The sequence below is a fragment of the Anastrepha ludens genome, chromosome 4 (assembly GCF_028408465.1).
Source record: "Anastrepha ludens isolate Willacy chromosome 4, idAnaLude1.1, whole genome shotgun sequence".
NCBI lineage: Eukaryota > Metazoa > Arthropoda > Insecta > Diptera > Tephritidae > Anastrepha > Anastrepha ludens.
In genome coordinates, this window is record NC_071500.1 from 51,383,209 (window position 1) to 51,405,296 (window position 22,088).

At 35.4% G+C, this 22,088-nt stretch overlaps 1 protein-coding gene and 1 long non-coding RNA gene across 2 annotated transcripts; one reads left to right on the forward strand and one right to left on the reverse strand.

Moving 5' to 3' along the window:
- Positions 1 to 1,089: 1,089 nt before the first annotated feature.
- On the reverse strand, positions 1,090 to 18,623 carry LOC128862285 (uncharacterized). The gene is made up of 4 exons (XR_008454449.1): positions 18,535 to 18,623; positions 18,383 to 18,456; positions 1,572 to 1,866; positions 1,090 to 1,511 (listed from the first exon to the last, which is right to left on the reverse strand). It is a non-coding gene; the product is annotated as an uncharacterized LOC128862285 (long non-coding RNA).
- LOC128862283 (protein lethal(3)malignant blood neoplasm 1) lies at positions 3,052 to 21,040 on the forward strand. The gene is made up of 6 exons (XM_054100826.1): positions 3,052 to 3,523; positions 3,601 to 3,709; positions 19,108 to 19,245; positions 19,300 to 19,566; positions 20,109 to 20,219; positions 20,314 to 21,040. The coding sequence occupies exons 1-6, from the start codon at positions 3,434 to 3,436 to the stop codon at positions 20,838 to 20,840; spliced, it is 1,242 nt and encodes a 413-aa protein (XP_053956801.1). The 5' UTR covers positions 3,052 to 3,433; the 3' UTR covers positions 20,841 to 21,040.
- The last annotated feature ends 1,048 nt before the right edge of the window (positions 21,041 to 22,088 follow it).

The following is a 22,088-nucleotide window of genomic DNA, read 5'->3' on the forward strand; positions in this document are numbered from 1 at the left end:
CAGTTCAATTGCATTCAAAGATGCCACATACTCGTACGGTACCAGCTTCCTAGCTCTAATACTTCTTTACAACGAATGCGAATATCTATGTCGGATTAGTTTCATAGTTAGTTTAACGTACATACATACACATATTCATATAAACATATATGGAGATATGTATAAATACATCTGTTAACCAGCATATCCGCATGTTTATCATATTTGCAATCATCTTCACATGGATGGTAAACGATTAGACCTTGTAAATTGTGAGATTGTTTAAATATTTCATTTCATAATATATAAGAGAAAGGAATTAATTCCATTACTCAATAAATAAATAATTGGCGCGCACACTTCTGTTAGGTGTTTGGCCAAACTACTCCTCCTATTTCTGGCTTATGACTTGATGTTATATCACAAATAGAGGGACCTACAAGGCGACTCTGAACGGCATGAGCAGCTTTTTCATAGCAGAAATACACGCGGAGGTTTGCCATTGCCTGACGAGAGGGGGCGACCGCTATTAAAAAAAACGTTTTCTATAATTTTGCACTTCCGAATGGTAATCACACACCACTGGGCTACGGCGACCGCAATTCATTACATTACATTAAAAATATTTTCTGGTTAGGGAGATTGCGTACCCATTATGGATGAATTTTGTGTTATTATACGGGGCATTTCTTAAATTTCTTAAATACCTGGACATACAGGACTAGTCGGGAATGCGAAATCGTAGTTCCTCTTCTTGTAACTTCTGCGTATAGACGCTTTTGAAACTTCAAATTTTGCTTGGAGAAACACGAGGAACTTTTTCTAGACAACTCCAAAGAGGGTAAGCGTAATATTAATGAAGTGAACCGTTACCTAAACTGTGAAATATCTAATTTGAGTTTAAATTCTTTTGAGAAGTTTGAAAAAATTAAATTTCCGTCCCTTTATATATCAAACAAATATTTGGGGAAATTGCTCTCATTTAACTCAGATTAATATGTTAACGTAAATTTCTTTTTTTGTTTTTTACTTTTTATAATATTAAGAATTCTTTTAAATTTAGCAGCATTGTACAAATACACCTAGTAAATATTTACGTACTTGTATATACTTATATATTATTTAGGTACTTATATATACTTATATACACACATAATTCGCTATTCGCTCTCCATAATGTATGTAGCCGTTGTTCGTTTTAATCGTCTACGAGAAGAATCCAGCCGAAATAAGCTATATGTTGCATAGTTGACATAATTTTTAGTTGTTGTTTATGAGCTGTGGCAAATTGCTTTGTTACTTCAGTCACAGTTGGTTAGCCAATTTCACGACGAGGGTTGCTAATTCTTGCATAGTTTGACGCGGTTACTATGTTCCTCAATATTTATGTTATGCCATATGTAAAAAACGTATTATGCACATTTTAACTGGTTCAAGTCCCAGGCTATTGCCTAAAACTATCATTATCCCACCAATTTTAACCTATGGATGAGAGGTTTGGGCTCTTAAAGTTGCTAACTGCCCGCTGATTGCTAGCATGGAAAAAACAATTTTAAGAAAGATTTTGGCCGAATAAGAATGGATGATAGTACCTATAGAGTCCGGTAAAATTCCGAAATAAAGGCGTTTTGTGCGTTTTGTTAAAGTTCAGCACATACAATGGCTAGGCCATGTTACCCGTAGGCCTACTGACTGTGCCGAGAAGAAACCCATGAAAGGAAAGCTAATGGGCGTAAATACCAAGGGCAGACCGAGGAACCGATGGATAGACGCAGTGAAAAACGATCTCAAGAATTCGGGAGTACGTAACTATGAAACAAAACCTTAAGATCAACCGCTCAGAAAGAGTATTGTGAAGGAAGCTTTAACGCACCCCGCGTTGTAATGCTGTGGAAAAAGAGAAATTTAAAAGTCAAAATTTTGATGTATTTCCTTTTGTAAAATTCGAAACAAAAAATTAATGACAGATGAAAAATAAATAAATTTCAGTTCAATAATCTAAGAAATGGTAATTTTTAACGCTTAAATATTTTACTCTATACTTGAATATATGCGAAACTTTTTACTGATATTTAGTCAGTACGCTACACTGTGTACAGATGAAAGAAACAAGTAAAAGTAAGCGGTACCAGGGATGTATAGAATAAATAATCACTACCTAGTAGTTGAAGTAATATACCAATTTACGCAAATAAATTAGAACTGGACAATCTGAAGCTGAATATAATACTGAAGTGATCAGGAGCACCTATACAGGAGCACGCTGAATCTTAGCAGCATTAGCGGCTAGTTCTGGTCTAAATGGGATTGGTGCCGATTAGACAAATTAACATAACATTCATTTTAACTTACAAATCAGTGTTAGAGTTCAATTGTGGAACTACATAGAAGAGGAATTAACTTGTTCCGGCACTATTTGGTTGATACTCAGATCAGTGATATAGCTTTAAGTCAAACATGTCAAATTTTGACTAACCTTTATTTCTCTTTTGCTTTGTTTTTGTGCACTAAGGCACCTATTAGTTTGTAAATCAACAAGCAAGCACGTTTTTCCTTCAAACTGCTAGAGCCCAAACAAATAAAAAAGAAAAAAGCACAAACTGATAAAAGATAACTCAGACGCATGCATAAACAACTTTGCACCTCTACGCTTACAGAGAGTCTGGAGCGCTTCAGTACTTAACTTGACATCTCGTTTGACACGTGCCGCCTATTCACAATAGATGACAGGTTTTTATGTGTATTGTGGTTGTGGTTCCGTGAGAACAGCAACCGTACACAGTAGTAGTTGTGAGTAAAAGTGTCGTTGTTGTCATTGTTCTTACGCAAGAGTGTAGGTGTAAGGTGGATTTTACCAGCAATGCTCATTCCGTGCTTATCTCTGTGTGTGTATAAGTGTGTGTTTATTCCTATCAGTGGCAACAGAGCATGAAAGGAAATAGCAGACGCATCAGCAGCAGCATCAACATCAACATCAGCACCAACACCAACATAAATATCATACCGTTGAAATGCCACTACGCCAACACATCTCTTAACGCTGTTCTAATGTTTTCTAATGTTTACTTAATATTATTAACTTTGTCAATTTCTCGCAGAACACAACGAGGTGTGTTTCAAAACGGTGGCCCAGCACAACGCTCCAAGTAAGCGTACGAACAGACAAACGGGAAGGTGTTGCTAAAACATACAGTACATACTCGTTAAGCTAAGCGCCCAATAGTACGCGTTAGTAATTACGGTGGCGCAGGCGCGAAGAACGAAGTGTTTCAGTGTGCTTTTGTTAGTAGAGTGCAGTGCAGTGCATGTCATCCATAAAAAAATCAACAAAATAAGTTAAAATCATCAATAAATAATCAAGTGAACATAACCCAAAAGTATTGAGAAAAACGCATTTTCGAATTACAGAAAAAGAGAATTCCTTTACAGTTAATTGCTTTTAATTCGGCATATTATGCAAGCATCCATTTGTCTGCACAACAACATTAGCGTCAAGTCAAAAATGCAGTTGCCTTTAGTGTTGGCATTGCTTTTTGTTGCATGCGTAAGTATTTAGTTTGTGGTGTCATTGAGGTGTTGAACTTTATCACATGCAACATTCTTTTATTTTTATATTTTAAGTTAACAGTCTTGTCCGGCTACTTGCCGTGCTCAGAGGCTGCATCAACCGAACGACCTTACCAATTTGGTTTCACAATCGAGAAGCAGCAGCATCGTCAAGAGAAAAAAGGTGCGTATTATTGCATTCTGGTGCAAAAATTAGCATTGATAGGGTTTTTTTTTTTGACTTGTGTCAGCTCTGCTTCTTTTCTTGCTGCATTTCAAAAAGTCTGCGATTTCCGTTCGAAAATATTTGCTAACGGTAATAGTAGAAGTGTTCTTCTCCATCAGCGGGGCTGCCAAGAGAGAAAGCTTAATCACGGGTATGTTATGTATCCATTGTTTGTAGTTCAGAGCTGCAAGTTTCTAGTTCATGTTCAAAACTATGAAACTAAGAAGTTTAATGAAATGCAATTGCATACAAATATGTCAAATATCTTATTTGAACCATATCACCTACCATCTTATAGTCAGTTTGTGCACGACCATCATATGGCTTATACCGATGTCGGTGTTCACGTTGGACATAAGTAAGCAAATACTACCATTCGGAATTCACAGAGAGAACGTAGGTTCGAAAGTTAATATGTAATAGTTTGGGGAAAAGGAAAACTTTTTTTTTTTGCGTAAAATTCAAAACTTTATTTAAGATTATCCGATTTGGGTCAAATATGCACCGTTTTGTTGTATAATTTGTTGCCATTTTAAAGGTAGTTTTATAAAACTTCTCTTGTAGAAGTTTTGGTCCTTATTGGCAAAAAACTGTAATAATCGTTTTTACAATCCTCTCTTTATACCAATTTCTTATCACTCAGGAAGTTTTGCAATGAGAGAAAAAGATGGCAATCGCTTGGCGATAGGTCCAAACTATATGGTGGGTGCATTATAACTTCACAACCAAGCTTCCGGAGTTTTCGTCGAGCTACTATAGACGCCTGTGGCCTTGCGTTGTCTTGATAGAACACAACACCTATTCTGCTGGCCAATTCTTGGCCCATCGCCAGCTTTAAACGGTCCCGTTGTTGACAGTGGTTACCTGAATTTAATGTTTAGTCATACGGGAGCAACTCATAATACATAAATTACTTCTTTAAAGTCCCACGAAATACACAGTAGAACTTTACTGGCCGTTAGTTCTGATTGAACTGCTTCAATTCGCGACCGCGATCGTTTTTGTACAATATTGTCGTATGTGACACATTTCTTATCCCCAGTCACAATCTGTTTATGAAATGGGTTTCGCAGACGGAAACGCGATACATCATGCTTTTTGACGTTAATTGGTGTAGAACCTAATCATCGAGCCTCTTTTTGAAATGCCTGAACGGAATCAACGAAACCAAAATTGCATGTAGTTAGCTGTTACAGTATTGGCATCATTAACACCATTCACAATTTCAGCGGTCGGGCTTGCATTTTCCCCTTTATCAAAGAGAAACTGTAAAATGTACCGAATTTTCTCTTTGTTGATTTCAATTGTTAACAGCCTGTAACTCACAACTGAATAGAACAATCAAAAAACAGGAAAAGATTTTTTTTAGTGTAAAATGTCAACTTGACACCACCGAGCATAAACTTCAAAATGGTTTAGTAGTATTTAACGAGATATCGATCACTACAGCCATGTACCGAGAAAATAATGGATTTATTTTTCGAATTTTTTTTAAGGTGCGTGTACTTAGTTTTCTCTATTTTTATGCGGAGCCCTGCATCTAGTACTTGGTGTTTTAGTTTTTTGTATGCTTTCTTAAGTTCAACTTCACTTTGTGCTTCAGAAAATTTGTATAGGTTGTGTATTTGCACCCGATTTTTTGATATTCCCATTAACTTCAGCTTAACTAAAGATAGCTTCCTTTTCTTGCCAGCTCGCCGTTAATTAGCCTACAAAAATTCTGAAGGGAAGATGTCAAGTTCAATAGTTGGATATTGTATGAATATGGATTTTGAAGGCTGAAGTGTAAATTAAAATATTAAATAAATAAAAAAAATTAAATTAAAATATTGCCCTACACACTTATATCATTCTAAAGAGCTAATAAACGCTATAAGGCGAAGTTTGTGCATCGCATTCCGCAGCCAAAATCTCGTTTTTTTCCTAATGTTCTCTAATGTGTTTTTGCGTCGTTATGTTACTCGTAGCATGCAAATTCAATGCATACACGTCCACCTTGTTTTCCAAACGCTTAATTGATTTTTATGATAATTTTGGAGTCATGTAGTAATGTGTTTAGTTTCACCTGGAAATCATTTTCACTTCAAAAACGCATTCAAATCATTTTTTTAATATTGCAAACCTAATTGCTCTCTGAAAATGATGCGGTATATTCCACATCCTACACAAATTTAAGTTTTTCATTATATAAAAAATTACATATATTTATACATACATATTCGCAAATTCAGTATGAGATTCGTGAGCATAAAAATTATAAAATGATATTAAATAAATTTACATTTAAAGTGTCAGATGCTCACTTTATGGATTCCACTCCTCAGCTAAAAAAGCGACATTAACAATTATTGAATAATGTAAAGATGTAATGACGAGTGGACCGAGAAAAGCATAACACAAGCACGCCCGTTAAGCATTGATCCAGTGACGTGTAAAGAATTTGTTTGGATAATTTTATATTTTTTTATCAGTTTCAAATTTTAAGAAAACTTTTCTGAAAGCTAAACTTTGAGTAGAGCGGTCATTTGCTAACTTTGGGCGTATTGTCGAAAATACTCCACTAGCTGTATTGATGCATGCCGTAGTCATCTAGTAGATTTCACTGGAAAAGAAAACTATGATTCAGCAGGTGCTCTTCATGGAGACACTTGGGCTCTACTGTCATTAAAAGTAAACATCTCTAAAATGACATCACAGGTAAAAGGTGGACTTTCCTCTTAAAATTCTTCGCAGTTACCCTATGCTTGCTAAATGAGACTCTATCAATTTGGATTCTATTGCAGTAGATTTATTAAACACTTCTGCAGGTACAGGAGCTTTCAATGGGGCACAAGAAAACTTTTTCAAAGCCCAATCGTAATAGTGCTTGTGCTTCAAATGATACAGAGCCTTCACATCCCAAGTTAATTCAATCTTGTAAAGGTGTAGGTCATAATGAGAACAAAATGATTCCCACTTCCTCTGAATGGAATCGTGGAGTCGACTGACGGACTGTTTTTCATTGCTTTATTCGCAATTCTTATTTATCAGAGTTCGAATATTTAATTTCTTCATTTTTCCCTTGCTTCTTTCGTGCTTATTGGTACAACATAGAACAGGGAGTCAATTCTCGTTCTTTGTAAATGTGAAATGAAAAGATTTTTCCTGTTTTCATTACACTTTCGTTTCGTGGTCCGTGGAAAAATGAAAAGAAACGTCAAATTATTTTAAAATAAACTGGCTTTTTTTAATTTTTTATTTCACATTTTATTCGAGTTTTTTGCCCATTGCGCAATTGAATTAAAATTACGTTTCTGTAATTATTTCAAAAATTGTCAGTTTTTCAGGTTTTTATAGGTACAAAATTACTATCAAAGCCTTCTTTTTCCATTTATCAGGTTGTGTTGTAGTTTTAACGTGAGGAATTTTTTTTCGGTAAAAATGTTGTTAATAAAGGGTCTTCCAATAAAAGGTGTTACTTGATATTCAAAGAAAAATGCTATTTTTTAATATAAATGATCGGATGTTTATTTCATTATAACGAGGAAGGTATACCGTTAATAGTGGAAATTAACATCAGGCAAATGACTACCACCACGCTAACAGGACAACATCCTTTTCATGAAATTTTCCATAACCGAATTGCAAACTGACTGCCCTATGTCTTCGATAGCCTCACAAATTCCATATTTGAGGGTCTTGAATTAACCCTGGGCTGTTGGCATAGACCTTCTCTTTCCTGTGGCCCCAAGGAAAAAAGTCACAAGGCATTAAATCACAAGATCTCGGTGGCCAATTGTGATCACCTTTTCGAGAGATAACACGGTCCGGAAACTTTTCCCGTAAAAGATCAATAGTTTCGTCACTTGCATGGCACGTAGCGCCTTCTTGTGGAAAATAAACGTTGTCCAGATCAATACCATTCAATTCCGGCCATAAAAAATCGTTAATCATCTCTCGATAGCGCAATCCATTTACCTGTAACACATGTTATTGCAAAACCCTATGGTTTTTTAAAGGGCTGTCAACTAATACAGGTATTATCAACTTAAACAAATAACGAAAAAATAATTATGCACGAAAAATTTAGTAACTATTGTAGATAGAACACTGGACTACTTCATCTGGAAGCCACTGTACGCATCTATGCATAATTAATATTTATGTTTGATATTTCTTACTAAAGAAAAAGAGCTTATTTGTGGTATTTTTATTTCAAGCTTAAGTATTTTGGTGCACCTGAATTACCTTTAAACAATAGTTTAGCTAATGAGCAAAATAACATGCACTTCAGATTCCTCAAAGTCCTCTAAATAAACCTCATGGTTGGTGAATTTTGTCCATCGCTAAGTGAGTATCTCAGCACTATCAACACATTCTTATAAATATTAAATTATTTTCAAAATAGGATTAAATTTACTAAAAATCGTTATCTTACCTTTTCTCCTCACGAATCCTTTGGTCCAAATCAAGCAAATAATTATTTGCACCATATTTTCTTTAAATTTACTATACACTTAAAACAAATGCCATTTTAAATTTGAATATCGCACTTGCAAAAGTTTTATGGCTACAGTGGAAACGAAACACTCTTATCATGGCACTTCGAGAATCGCCAAATGATCGTTTTTTGAAAAGATAGGGACAAAAGTGTCTTTAAAAACTAAAATGGAAACTTTTTTAACTTCACGTTTATATGGAACGAGAATTGATGCCCAGGTCTCTTTCTACCTATTCCAAGTGAGTCCCTATGCTTCGGGGGCGACTATTCAACCAGCCTTTGGTATTTGCATAAAAAAACGTGTGCAGTTCTGTAATCTCTTTACATGCCAATTATCTCAATAGTGTAATATGTTAATAACATAGCTTCACATGGGGGACTTGTGACCTCTCAAACCCCAGCGGCTCCACGCCTAAACATAAATATTTTTTTATGTTGCTTCAAAAGCGCATTCGCTTACTACTTAATAAAACTAAATAAATATTTAGTCTTATAAATAGACTCATAAAATTTCAAGAAGCTAACAGATACTTACATACTATAGATATATTCGTACAAGTCTAAAATATGGTTGGAAAAAAAAGCTATTAACAAATTTGCTGAGTATACATACACATATGCCCGTACATATTTAATGGTTTTCAGAATATTGCAAAGTCTATGAAGCGAACATGTTTAATTGCATACATACACTTTTTAACAATTACATAGCCGCATATGGTGAAAAATATGTATAAAAACCTTTGTAGTTGCATAACCTTTAAAGACCAAAGTGGCCAGTTATTGAAAAACTCATCATTGTGGCTGTCGATGCAGCAAGCGCTAAACAGCAACTGTTGCATTACGAAACAAACAAAAACATGTCCCTGCACAAATGTGCATTGTAAACTACATACAGATGTGTGTGTGTATATTCACTTGAAAATCATCGATCTTCTATGGGTAAGTGAAGCCAGCCATGCTAAGCATAAACGACATAGTTATAATATATCGTCGATGTGCCAGCTGAAAAAGCTGAATGAAGGCACGAGTTCGCCACGTTTGTCTGTGGGAGTGAAATATGTAAATTTATGAACACAAACGCACACATAAACGCATAAGTAAGCGAGTTAACTCGTCATGCTTAGAATAGAGTTGAAAAGTGGTCAATGTAGAGAATATGGGAATGGATAATTATACAGCATAGAGTTTGTAGTAATACTCGTATATGGCTAGCTATTTTATGGCTTTGCGAAAGTACATGGATGTTCAAAACCCAAAAAACACAACCCATAAAGGTTAAACCACAAGAAAACTGGTACAATATAAACGAAATGCAAATTTGAAACGAATTCTAATCATGAGGCGCCCATGTGATGCTGCCTCTTTGGCTTGAGTCACTAAGCATGCTTAAAAGGACAAATTTATTGATGCGTTTATTTTATGTAGAATTTAGGAACGTGTTATAAGATACATATCTGCATGTAGAAATGTCAACACTATCAACAAATTCAAGTAAGAGCATCCAAACAGGTTCGCAGTTAAACGAATTATTGGAGGCAATAACTTTTAAGTTCGAAAGTAATTCGATAAATCTCCTGTTTTGGACGTTTCAAGAAAACAGGTTGGGCATTTCTTCTTCTAAGGTGTTAGCTGTTGCTTATAAAACATCAAGTGAAACATCATTATTCTCCTCTCGGTCTGTCTAAAACATAGAACATCAGGTAATTCACCTTTTTCATACGCACCGCTATGTGGACGTATTGGTCCCACAGTCACTCATACCTTATTTGATACATATACGATTTTTTTATGTTCTATTTTTGCGGAAATGGAAACAGATTATACAGATATTTTATTTATTTTCTTTTAACTCATTTCTCAACATAAAATACAAAAAATATCCATTGTACTGGTATCAAATAACGTGTGAGTGACTTTATATTTGGTATAAAAGCAATGTGTATTAGCATAACTTTTCTAACAGCGGCCGCTCTTTCATTAGTAGTGGTGAGCCTTCCAGTATATATCTTCCATGAAAAACTTCTTTTAAAACGATATCTGTCATACAGAAGAATGGCAGGGCTTTCTATTTGTGCGAAAACATCAAGTCGATATGTATACAAATTTATATGAAGACAGCGCAAATTATTGAAAATTTTAAATTATAATTTTTACTAGCGCTAGACGCTGCGATCTCAAAGCAAAGATTTCCAATTTTATGATAAAGAGACTAAGTAAGAACTCAATAGAGGAAGTAGGTAATTATACACAAATGTATTCAAAGAACAGAATTGTAAATTTGGGAACCTGTTTACAAGCCCAATGGAGGCAAATTTGAAAAAGTCCTAATTAAGTTTAACAAACTATCAAGTTATAGCAATTAGAGGGGAAACTTAGCTCGAATTTAATGGTATCAAAATGAGCCTCCAGGCCTAAGTTGGGCCCGTCGACACCCTTATGGAGAGTATCAACCACCGTAACCTAACTTAATCAAACCTAATATTAATCCCTGGAAATATTTTCCATTCCAATGTCTATGAGAATTTTATGTAACTCAAAATTCCATGAATCTGCTCCCATAATCCCTTCTCTCTGCTCTTTGTACAGCATCCCGACTACTTAAGCAGTATACATATCGTCAAAGCTTCTATAAAAGATAGCACTGCTGATCAGGAACTAGATATAATACCCTACCTGGAGCACTATTTAACAAAAAATAACTTGGCTAGGTATTTTCCCTATTCCACCAAAGCTTGTGGTATTACACATACTCATTTTCCTTTTTTTTGGGTTTTTTTTATTCCTGCATCATATATGTATACTTTCATGTGATATTTTTAAGAATAACTGAAGAACTAATATAAAAAATATCTCTCTGCACGTATTATCGCTCCTACGAGGAACATAGGGTGGAAGAAACGCTCTCTACCGATTTCTATCAGCCAACCTGTCTAATTTCGTTCCAGGTGGCTGTGGAAGAGCTCTTATTTAGGATTGTGCGGGTTACATGGGAAAGCCATTTTTGTAACATTGTCGTCTTCTACGGAGAATCAATCCAGTTTCCGTTTATGTCTTTTAATTTCACTTATTTCGCATGAATTTGCGGTGGTTTCTCTTTGCAAAGTAACTTCTGAAAGTAGTTGGGGGAGTTGGGTACCTAAATTGTTGAGTAATTATTTCATTACGCGTTTCACAGATGCGAAGATGAGAATTTTAGTTGCTTTAATAATCCGAGCGATTTGAAGTATTTGAACACAACTTAAAATTATATGCGTTCCATTTACAATATCGATCGATTCAGTAATTTTTTTTTGTCATGAAGTGATTGATACTAGGTCTCTTCACTTCAGATATGCATATTAAAGAAATAATACTTTTTTATATTTAAATTTGCTAATTATTTAAAAAGTAATTTAATAAATGCCTGTTTGTATCATTTAACTTTTTTATTCTCACTTAATTTTTTCAATTCCTCAACTCAGATGCCACAAATTCTTACATTTATCAATTATATAACATATACGTATACTCATATATAGGGTTTTTCAGTAAGAGCGCTTCAACTTTTGAACTTTTTTGAATAAAACACAAACGGTTTGACTTTTTTAACTAATTTTTTTTTTTATTATCGAGTTTGAACATATACATTTAAGTATGAAATTCGATTTCTTTTGCATGACCACCGCGTGCACGTTTTACGAAGTCCAATCGTTGAACCCAATTTTCGACCACTCTTTTGCATAAATCGGCCGAAATCCCAGCAATTTCGCGTTCAATATTGGCTCTGAGCTCACAAATCGTCGCCGGCTTGTTACTGTAGACCAATGACTTCACATAACCCCAAAACGGGACGGCTTGTTAAAGGGGCCGTAAAATGGCCGTAATGCTCTTAAAGTAGCAGCAACAGAACGATTATTTTCATAAAAAATGTGCACGATTTGCAATCGTTGCTCAAGTGTGTAGCGTTCCATGATGAAATGTATACTAATAAAGTTTACAAATGACAAGCGAAAAATAAAAAATATTCCGTCGTTCGCCCTCCCTATCGGAAAAAAGTTGAAGCGCACCTATTGAATAACCCTATACATTTGAACATGTATATGTATATACAAAGAAAGCAATACCGAAATAAAATTTTGTTCTAAAAAATGATCCAGAAAAAAATGTGTGCTGGTAATGGTTACTGGTTTTGAAATTTGCATAAGATCACTTGTTCCACACTCAAAAAACGTAAACAAGCCAATAATGGGCGCGCAAATATAAAAGGAACTGACTTCCTAAATGTTAATGAGTTAATGAATCAATTTTTATTACCAGTTGATTAATAACTATGACAAATACCATTCCAACTAAAGAGTTGGCAGATGGAATTAAGTCGCAAATGGTTTCGTGATTCGTAATCTTAAAGTTTCAACTTAGAGCTCATTATGTTGCAAAATTGATAAAATAATAACGATTGGGAAGTTTATATTAGCCAGTAAACGAGTAAAAGATTTTGATCTCCAGTTAAATATCTTCTTTTTTTGAATTTTATGAATCCATTTTTTCAGCAGATACTCAATGACAATTACTTAAGAGCTTAGGCCACAGTAGAAATTGTTGTTCTAATACCTTAAAACGACTTACTGAAAGAATTAGGATGAGAAAAATGTATCAATATTTCTACATATTTTCAATTTGGCCCAACCCACGCCACATTTCTTGTGCATGTTATATATGCACTTTATATAAAAAAAATGTATTATTTTTACGAATAGTATATGTATTATTCTATATTTTGCAAAAATCGGTATATTAAAAATAAAAATCCATACTTTACATCTATAATTATTCACATGCGTGAATGTATAATGAAAAAAAAAACTGTTCTACCAAACGTATGTTCAAAATTCCCGGCCGCACGTTACAAAAAAGGCTGTGATGCTTCCAGCTTATTTTATATTACTTTACACGGTGCATTGTCCTGATGAAAAAGATTTGTTTTCTTTTGACAACTGGGTCTTTTTTCGCGAATTTTTTCCTTGAGTTGGTCTAAATGGTTACAATAATATTCAGAATTCATTGCTTTACCAGTTTGCTGCTCTCTGGACACGAACTCGTTTTGGAGCCGAAGAACCAGGGTCACAGCATTCTTTATCCTCTTTTTTTGATTTAGGATATTGGTGATAGATCCAAGTCTCATCCACAGCGGTAAATGGACTCACGAAATTTTCTTTATGTTTCTATTCTTTCGAAAATCCTCTAAATATTGGTGAGAGAGTCGCATTCGAATGTGTTATGTTCCATATTTATATTCCAATACTTCAGTCAAAATATTGCTTACACTGCCCAATGAGATGCCTAAGGCTTCTACTAAATCTTTTTCAGTCACTTAAGAATTTTCCAATACGATATCCTGTATACTTTCTATGATTTCTGGTGTTGTTCTGTTCTGTTTTTGAACTTCCTTGACGAAGATCAGCAGCGGCTTGTACAAACTTATCATCTCCTATCGAACCGCAAAACGTTTTTAACAACATAGTATGTAAAATGTATAAAAAAAGCAGTGCGTGTAGCGTAGTACACATAACAGAAGTGAAACTTTCAAGGCAGACAAAGAAAGAGGGAGAGGCCCGAGAGAGAATGAGACAGAGAGAAGAAAGAAAGAATATATATCTAAATAAATTCACAACAATTGCAGAGAATACAAATTGACAACATTTACAAAAACAATACGATTTGTCGTATTTTAACTATGCGTTGCTCTCTCTCGCTCCGATGTATTAGCGTGGGGTTAGAAACGTGCGCACATTTAGCGTCTAACACTATAACGTGCATATACAAGGCACTCGCATTCGCAATACTATCTGTCCTATTCTAACAATATGTTGCTCTCTTTCGCTTTACTATTCCTAGCCAAGATTTCTTGATTCCTAAATCTTAGTGCCGCGAGAGCAGGAGATGGTGCTAGATGATTCATTCAAAACACTCTGAGCAATGTCGAGTCTCATAACGGACAATGTCGCAATAAAATTGTATTTATTATTTCAACGTGTTTCGAATATCTGCATTTGATAATACTCCAATCAAAACCAATCTCCTGAAGCGAGTTTCGTTCCTCACAATTTGGTGTACTAGTCAATTTGCTTAATAATCAATTGTTTGCGAAGATAAGAACCTCTTAAGACGCCGATGTTCACGCCTTAAGTCGAACTTAAGACTCACTTAAACAATTGTATATATCTTTGGATACCCAACAATTTTCTTCAGCTCCTCCAAATAAGCGTTTCTAATCAATTAACACTATTCTGGACCTCAATATTTTACCGCCAAGCAATTCCGGCATATGTAATTAATAGGTCTATTTATAAGTTCGTGCGGTTTTACAACAGATGGCGTAACTTGATTATTATTCCATCGATCCACATTTCCAAACATTCATTGGAGAGCTACTGTCGTAAGGCACAAACGTCAGTATAAGTTTTTTATTTGAAGCGTAAACAACAATATTTTTACCACACTTGAAAATGTCGAATTTCGTGCCAAATAATGTGTTTTTGCGGGGAATTCTTCTTCATTATTTTAATATGAAGAAAAAAGCAGCCGAAAGTCATCGTATCTTGGTGGAAGTTTATGGTGAGCATGCTCTATCTGAGCGAACGTGCCAGAAGTGGTTTGCACGCTTTAAAAGTGGTGATTTTGGCTTGGAAGACGAAGAACGCGAGGGTGCGCCGCCAAAGTTCATGGATACCGAATTGGAGGAATTGCTCGATCAAGATCCGGCTCAAACGCAAGAAGAGGTTGCAAAAACTTTGGGAGTTGATCAATCAACCATTTCCAAACGTTTAAAAGCCATGGGAATGATCCGAAAGGTAGGCCATTGGGTGCCGTATGAATTGAAGCCAAGAGACGTTGAACGCCGTTTTATGGCATGCGAACAACTGCTTCAACGGCACAAAAGAAAGGGTTTTTTGCATCGAATTGTGACTGGCGATGAAAAGTGGGTCCATTACGACAATCCAAAACGTCGGGCAACGTATGGATACCCTGGCCATGCTTCAACATCGACGTCGGCGCAGAATATTCATGGCCTGAAGGTTATGCTGTGTATCTGGTGGGACCAGCTGGGTGTTGTGTATTATGAGCTACTGAAACCGAATGAAACGATTACGGGGGATGTCTACCGACGACAATTGATGCGTTTGAGCCGAGCACTGCGAGAAAAACGGCCGCAATACGCCGATAGACACGACAAAGTTATTTTGCAACATGACAATGCTCGGCCACATGTTGCACAAGTGGTCAAAACATACTTAGAAACGCTCAAATGGGATGTCCTACCCCACCCGCCGTATAGTCCAGACCTTGCGCCATCCGATTACTATCTCTTCCGATCGATGCAACATGGCCTGGCTGACCAGCACTTCCGTAATTACGATGAAGTCAAAAAATGGATCGATTCGTGGATTGCGGCAAAACCGACCGAATTTTTCACAAAGGGAATCCGTGAATTGCCAGAAAGATGGGAAAAAGTAGTAGTAAGCGATGGACAATATTTTGAATATTAAATTTGTAACCATTTTACGTCAATAAAGTTTCAAATTTCGAAAAAAAACCGCACGAACTTATTCATAGTCCTATTAAAAAGAAAAAACTGTCGCAACTGAATGTGCTGGATGAGGGAAAATAGTATTACCTAATTCATAAATATTGTCAAATAGATCCAACAGCTGGATAATATACGCCGATTATCAGTTTACTCTTTTCAAGATACATAATCGTTGTGAATAAGAAGATTATAAGCCGACCGACCAAAGTGGCCAAGATTTGAAGAAAGTGCACTTGCACAATGGCGACTTTATATCTAACAAATGTGCTCCATCTAAGATCAGAAAATCTTCGCGTAGTTCTCAAGACACCAATACAACTGTAGAGAGTAACAGCTAAGTGTGGATTTTGGAGCGTTGGCATCAAGGCTCACGTAGTTTTTCGAAAATACACTAACAAGTATAATACTAGACACGCCATTTCGGTTAAAGATAAATTATTTTTTATTTTATAATTGACACATACACCCAGTTTTGGGTGTTTGGCCGAGCTCCTCCTCCTATTTGAGAGTTGCTGTTGTTTCACAAATGGAGGGACCTACAGTTTTAAGTCGACTCCGAATGACTGCCTATATGGTTAAGTATTATCAAAAAAAAAAAACGTAATTTAGGCAGCAACCTTTAATAGCTATTTCAGTACTTATTATTATATTATACAAAAATATGACGTAAACAAAAATATATTTGTACTTAAATATTCAGAAAAAACCAGCGAAAGGACTACCCAAACCGCTTAAACCACTCACTTACAAATAAATTAAAGATTCGATTTTTGTTAATTTTTATAGTGCCATGAAATCGATGATAGCAAAATTGCAAGAACACTTGTTCCGCATAGAATAGCAGGCTATCGCTAATTAGGCAAACATTAGTGGCCGTTAAAAAAAGAAAAATTCTGCTATATACAAAAATTGTGGTACATATGGGTACAGCTTTAGTGGTTATAAACAGGTTCGGTAGAAAAATAAAGCTATAAAACAAGTCAACCAATAACCCTAATCTGTGATAAACAAAAGATCTGGTGTGTATACAGTGTTTTAAAGCAAATATAATTGAATGCAGTATGCCAACTATTTTATAAAGCGATCGATTTTTTGAAAATAATTAATTCAACTTTTATGCACCATAAATTTCCCACAAATATTATTAAAGAAGCTCTGCTGAAGTGTGCATCCATCTCTTTTCTGAGAGAGTGGTCACAACTTCCGAGTATATTTGCATTTTGCTTATTTCTACTATATAACGAAAACATAAAATTAGAAAAAAATTATAAGGTATCTTCTAAGCTTTAACTAAACATATCCGAAGAGATTTTTTTTAATTTTTTTATTTTAATAATATTTTATCATAAGCAAATGGTATGAAACATGCACCATGCAGTAGTTTCATTAAAAATTCATGATTTCTCAACGCATTGGCCGGACACGAAAGACTCACGCTTCTGTAAAAAATATTTTGCGGGGCTTCGCAGAGCTGCCACATCGAGCAACTCCAACATAAATATATACGTTGACCGTCAAGCGGCAATGAAGACAATAAACTCATATGAAATTTCATCCAAAAACGTTCTTAGGACGAAGGAAGCCATAGAGAGATTAGCCGCAGACAGACGGTTGCATATCTATTGGGTACCCGGACATAAGGGTATTGCAGGAAACGAAATTGTAGATGAGATTGCGAAAAGCGCTGCTTACATACAATTCGAACAAGAAAACGGCATGTTGAAACCTTTAAATACGGTATACAATGACATCGCAGCGAACACGAAAACACGGTTAGACAGGAGGTGGAATAATCTAACAACTTGTAAAACCGCGAAAATCATGTGTACCCAGAATGCATATAAATACGCCAGATTCGTACTAGCTCTGTCTAGAAAAGAAAACAGAACTATCGTAGGTATACTGACAGGTCACAATTTGTTAGTGGCACACGCATATAAGATGGGAATTGCAAACAATAATAGCTGCAGATTTTGCAATTAACTAGAAGAGAGGGAAACTCGTGAACACCTTCTATTTTCTTATCCTGCATTAGCTAGAACCCGAATGAAATGTTTAGGAGCTCTACAGTATGAAAGGTTAGAATGTCTTTCGGGGTTAGAGCTTCAGAGCTTACTTAGATTCTCAAAAGACGCAGGCTTATTACAAGGAGCATACTAAAAGGAAACGTAAGGGTCAAGCTCCATCTGGTACCGCTAAGGGCCAATAAGTCTATGTGATGGCTTTCAGCCAGACAGGTCAACCTAACCTAAGAGAGCTGCTGGGCTGTGTGGCAACTCATTAAAACTTAATGGTGCATTTAATCCCACTGTTTGTAATGGGAGTGTTAGCCCCAAAATATTTCCCCCTATTCCATCGACAGCTGCTGGACCAAAAGTATTTAAAGCTAGTTCTTCAAAATCTGTCAGCGATTTGTTACCAGTTGTACTTGTACACTGGCTGCTATTAATCAGCCTTACTCGTGCCCTCAATTGGAATTTCCACACACCCAGACTTTAGACTTTAAATGTAATAGCTTCATTTCAAATGGCAATTTCACTTGCGTTGACGAATTTCCCCAAAATATGCACAATTAGATTACCTTCTTCCATTTTGTACTGGTTCTGGTTGGTCCTTCCGCCAATTATGTCTACAACTGTTGCATTTGCTTGTGGGCTGTAGGACAATTTTTCCCCGAAAGTAAAAAATGAATATAATACTGAAAATGCTCGTGTTTTACGCGATCGTATTTACCTTTTCTTATTATTCAATATTATTAAATTTTTTACATTTAATTAAGTAAAATTTGTAAACTTACACTTTCGACAACCATCTTTTTGAAATTTGACAACTATCAACTGTTCACCTCATGGTGAAATTATAGAGCTTTTTAATTTATCAAGGTTGCCGGAGACAATAAAGCTTTTGTTTGATAAAAAGCTTTAGAAACCTTCTTCATAAAAATGTCAAGAAAACGGATAATCAGGCTGATAGGCTGTGTTCACTCTTCGATACTTCTAGTGTTGGATTCGCTTTTTTTTCGCGACATGGAAAGGAACTGAAGCTGATGACTACATTCAATATTTAAGGTGTTAATTATGTAAAATTATTTCAAAATTGTGGCTTGGGTTTAAAAACACTTCTAGCAGACTTTTTCCGTTGTTTCGGAAAACTTTCCGAATTTGAGGAGCAAGAAATGGTTATTAATGTTTGTCACCCTTAAGCCACTCTGAACTATACTTTGTTTAAATCAGTTATAAGAGTAAGTGTGCATGTACATATGTTTTTAATTTTACCTATTTTTACTTACCGCCGACATATGTGTAGATGAGCGCGGTATCGTTATGGGTGAATTTGGCTTCATAACCGCCGATGGCATTTATCACGTAACAGTCTATGCCACCGATGAGGAAGGCAAATTTCGCATATTAGCTATGCGTAGTTATCCCTACGAGGAGCATCCAAGTAAGATTTTAAGATATGTAATTTTGTACATTTTTAAATATTCTCCTCCTAAAGAGACAATCGACATGATTGTACGACCAAAGGCTAAGCCAACTATATCAAAAGCCATAGCACCGCCAACGACCACCACCACAACAACAGAGCGTGCAAACCCGAAACCAATTGAGAAGCACAACTTCAGCGTTCAAGGTTGTTCGGGCTGTTTTCTGAAAAACAACGTACCGACCACAACAACGACATCAACTCAGAAACCTCAAGATAAGAAATATGAAATAAGAACCTTGTCAAGGCCTCTGGGTCCCGAAAAAGTTCCGCAAATTGGTAAGCAAATCATTAAACAGATTTTACCAAAAGTGTTTGAAGATGTGCAACGAGTTGAAACAAGCATGAAGCAAATACCATTGGTAGTAGAAGCTATAGGATTAGGCATTGATACAAGAAAAGTTGGCGAGAGTGCAGTTAATAGGGAAGCAACAAAAGAAACACAGAAAACAGAATCTGTAGCACAAAAAGCACAATCAACAACACAAAAAGCACAGAAAGCACAACAGGTACAGTTAACAGCACAAGGAACGACACCGAAATCACAGGCAGCACTACAGAAAACACAAGTAAAACAAATTGCACTACACAATACACCCACCCCAACACAAATACAAAGGCCAACTACTCCACTTGAAACAATTAGCACAAACACAAACCATCCAAATCCTGCATTTGTGTTGAACAAAGGAAGTGAGTAATAAAAATTTGTAGATTTTATGATAATATAAAAGTATGCCAGCACACATGCTTATCAGTTCTGCCTCAAATACAATTTTACGAGTAGACTGCAGTTGCTATAATTTATGCTTATTTTATAGGTTCTGTACCGCCCAGCAATACTATTAGCAGCAACACAGCAAAGGCAGCGACAGCAGGCACATTCGGGGGTGCGAACTCACAGAAAGGTCCTGGGAAAACAGGCACGAACGGTAATTATAGCAACCATAAGAGAACTTGTTCAAACATTTCTAAAGCGAAATTTTGCTATAAAAATGCTGAACTTTTCCACCCTTCAAACTTTAGCGTTACCAAAATCACCCAGCGCGCCATCTGCTGGCGCAACTGGCTCAGCAAATGGCTTTACAACACCGAAAAAACAACTAACGGCACCAGCAATTTCTGTTGGCAGCACTGGTGGTGCAAGTCGTTCTAATACCAATGCAGGCATCGGTGGTGGAACACCTAGTAACGGTGGACTCAGCGGCAATGCGGGAATTAGTAAAAGTGGAGGAAATGGCAGCAAAGGTGGCAGTTCGGGCGGTTTTGCGAGCGGTTCGAAAGGTGCCAGTGCTGCTGGCGAAACCGGCGATTTGTATCGCTTCAAGTACAACCTCGATTATAATGGGCATCGGGAGACCGGTGCGCACAATGGCAACAAGGAGGGCAGCTTCTACGCCATCGGTGATGATAATGTGGAACGCACCATTGAATATATCGCCAATGAGTTTGGCTATCAGCCGCATGTTCGCTTCCGCAAATTGGACGCACCAGTGCAGGCCAAAGAAAATAAGTTGAAAGATTACGAATTCGTATGGTTCAAAAAGGAATAATTACTATGATAGAAATTATGTATGTAGGTATGTGCAATGTTGTGTTTTTTTTAATTTCTATTTTTTAATTTATTTATTTGTTGAAGTCAAAAAGAGTTCGGCAATAGTAATAACAAAATAAAAAGACTCAATAAAATGAATGAAAAAACGAGCGCCTTTCGAATTTTGGAATCAATTTATTTGCATTCTCATTTTATATGTGTGTTTTTTTTTTTTGTGTTTTAAATCTCTTTTATTTTGTAATTTATTTTGCTTACTTAATCACACTAAAACTCAATTTTCAATCAATGAGATTTTACACATTTATATTTATATGTATAATAAATGTGAATACTGTTAATTTATTTATACACATCGAGATGAGTTTAAAATTATAATACCCCGCGGGTATACATAAATACATTACATATAATAATGAATGTTGTTAATATGTAAATACAGACATTTAGAAATATTACATTAAATTGGTTCTATATCCTTGGTTTTTGGTATTTTGCTTAGTATGAACTTAGTGCAATTGCTGCCCACAAAACACTGAAATTTCGTAGATGCTGTAATACATGCAAGTATTTCTTTTTTTCTTTATTGTACACATTTATAATTTTTTTTTTTCGAATATGCAGTTGTCATACAATTTGTAACACTGACAAATTTACATTAATTAGATTTGATGCAAGTGTACTTTTAAAATTGTATTCTCTTATTAATTGTCAAATGTATATACACATACACTCATACATACGCAGATATAGCAATTTTTAATTTTTATATTATTATTTACTCGTATTATCATACACCGAGATATGAACAGACATTAAATACACTCAGAAATATGAATTTGTTTTCCTTTTTTATGGCTTACAAGTAGTGCATTAAATATTAATTTTTTTCAGTATTTTCTTAATTATTTGGTTTCGTTCATTTGTTTATTTCGCTTATTAAAATCAATAAAACTTTTTATTTTTATATTTCAACTGTACATACTCATCTATCACAGTCCACCAGTTTAAGACAAACATGAAAAATACTGTATACATTTTTTACTTACATATTAACGCGATTAATTCTAATTAAAACTGCGTATTGTAAAAAAAAAAACTGAAAAAATGGTTACAAACAGTGAGTACTTAAAAATTAGAAATTATAGCCTATGTATTATGACTTAATTTTAATATTCTAGTAGTTTGGGTGTGAGAAAAATTTATTTTGAGAATTTGAAGGATCTTATTTTTTAATGTTTATTCATGC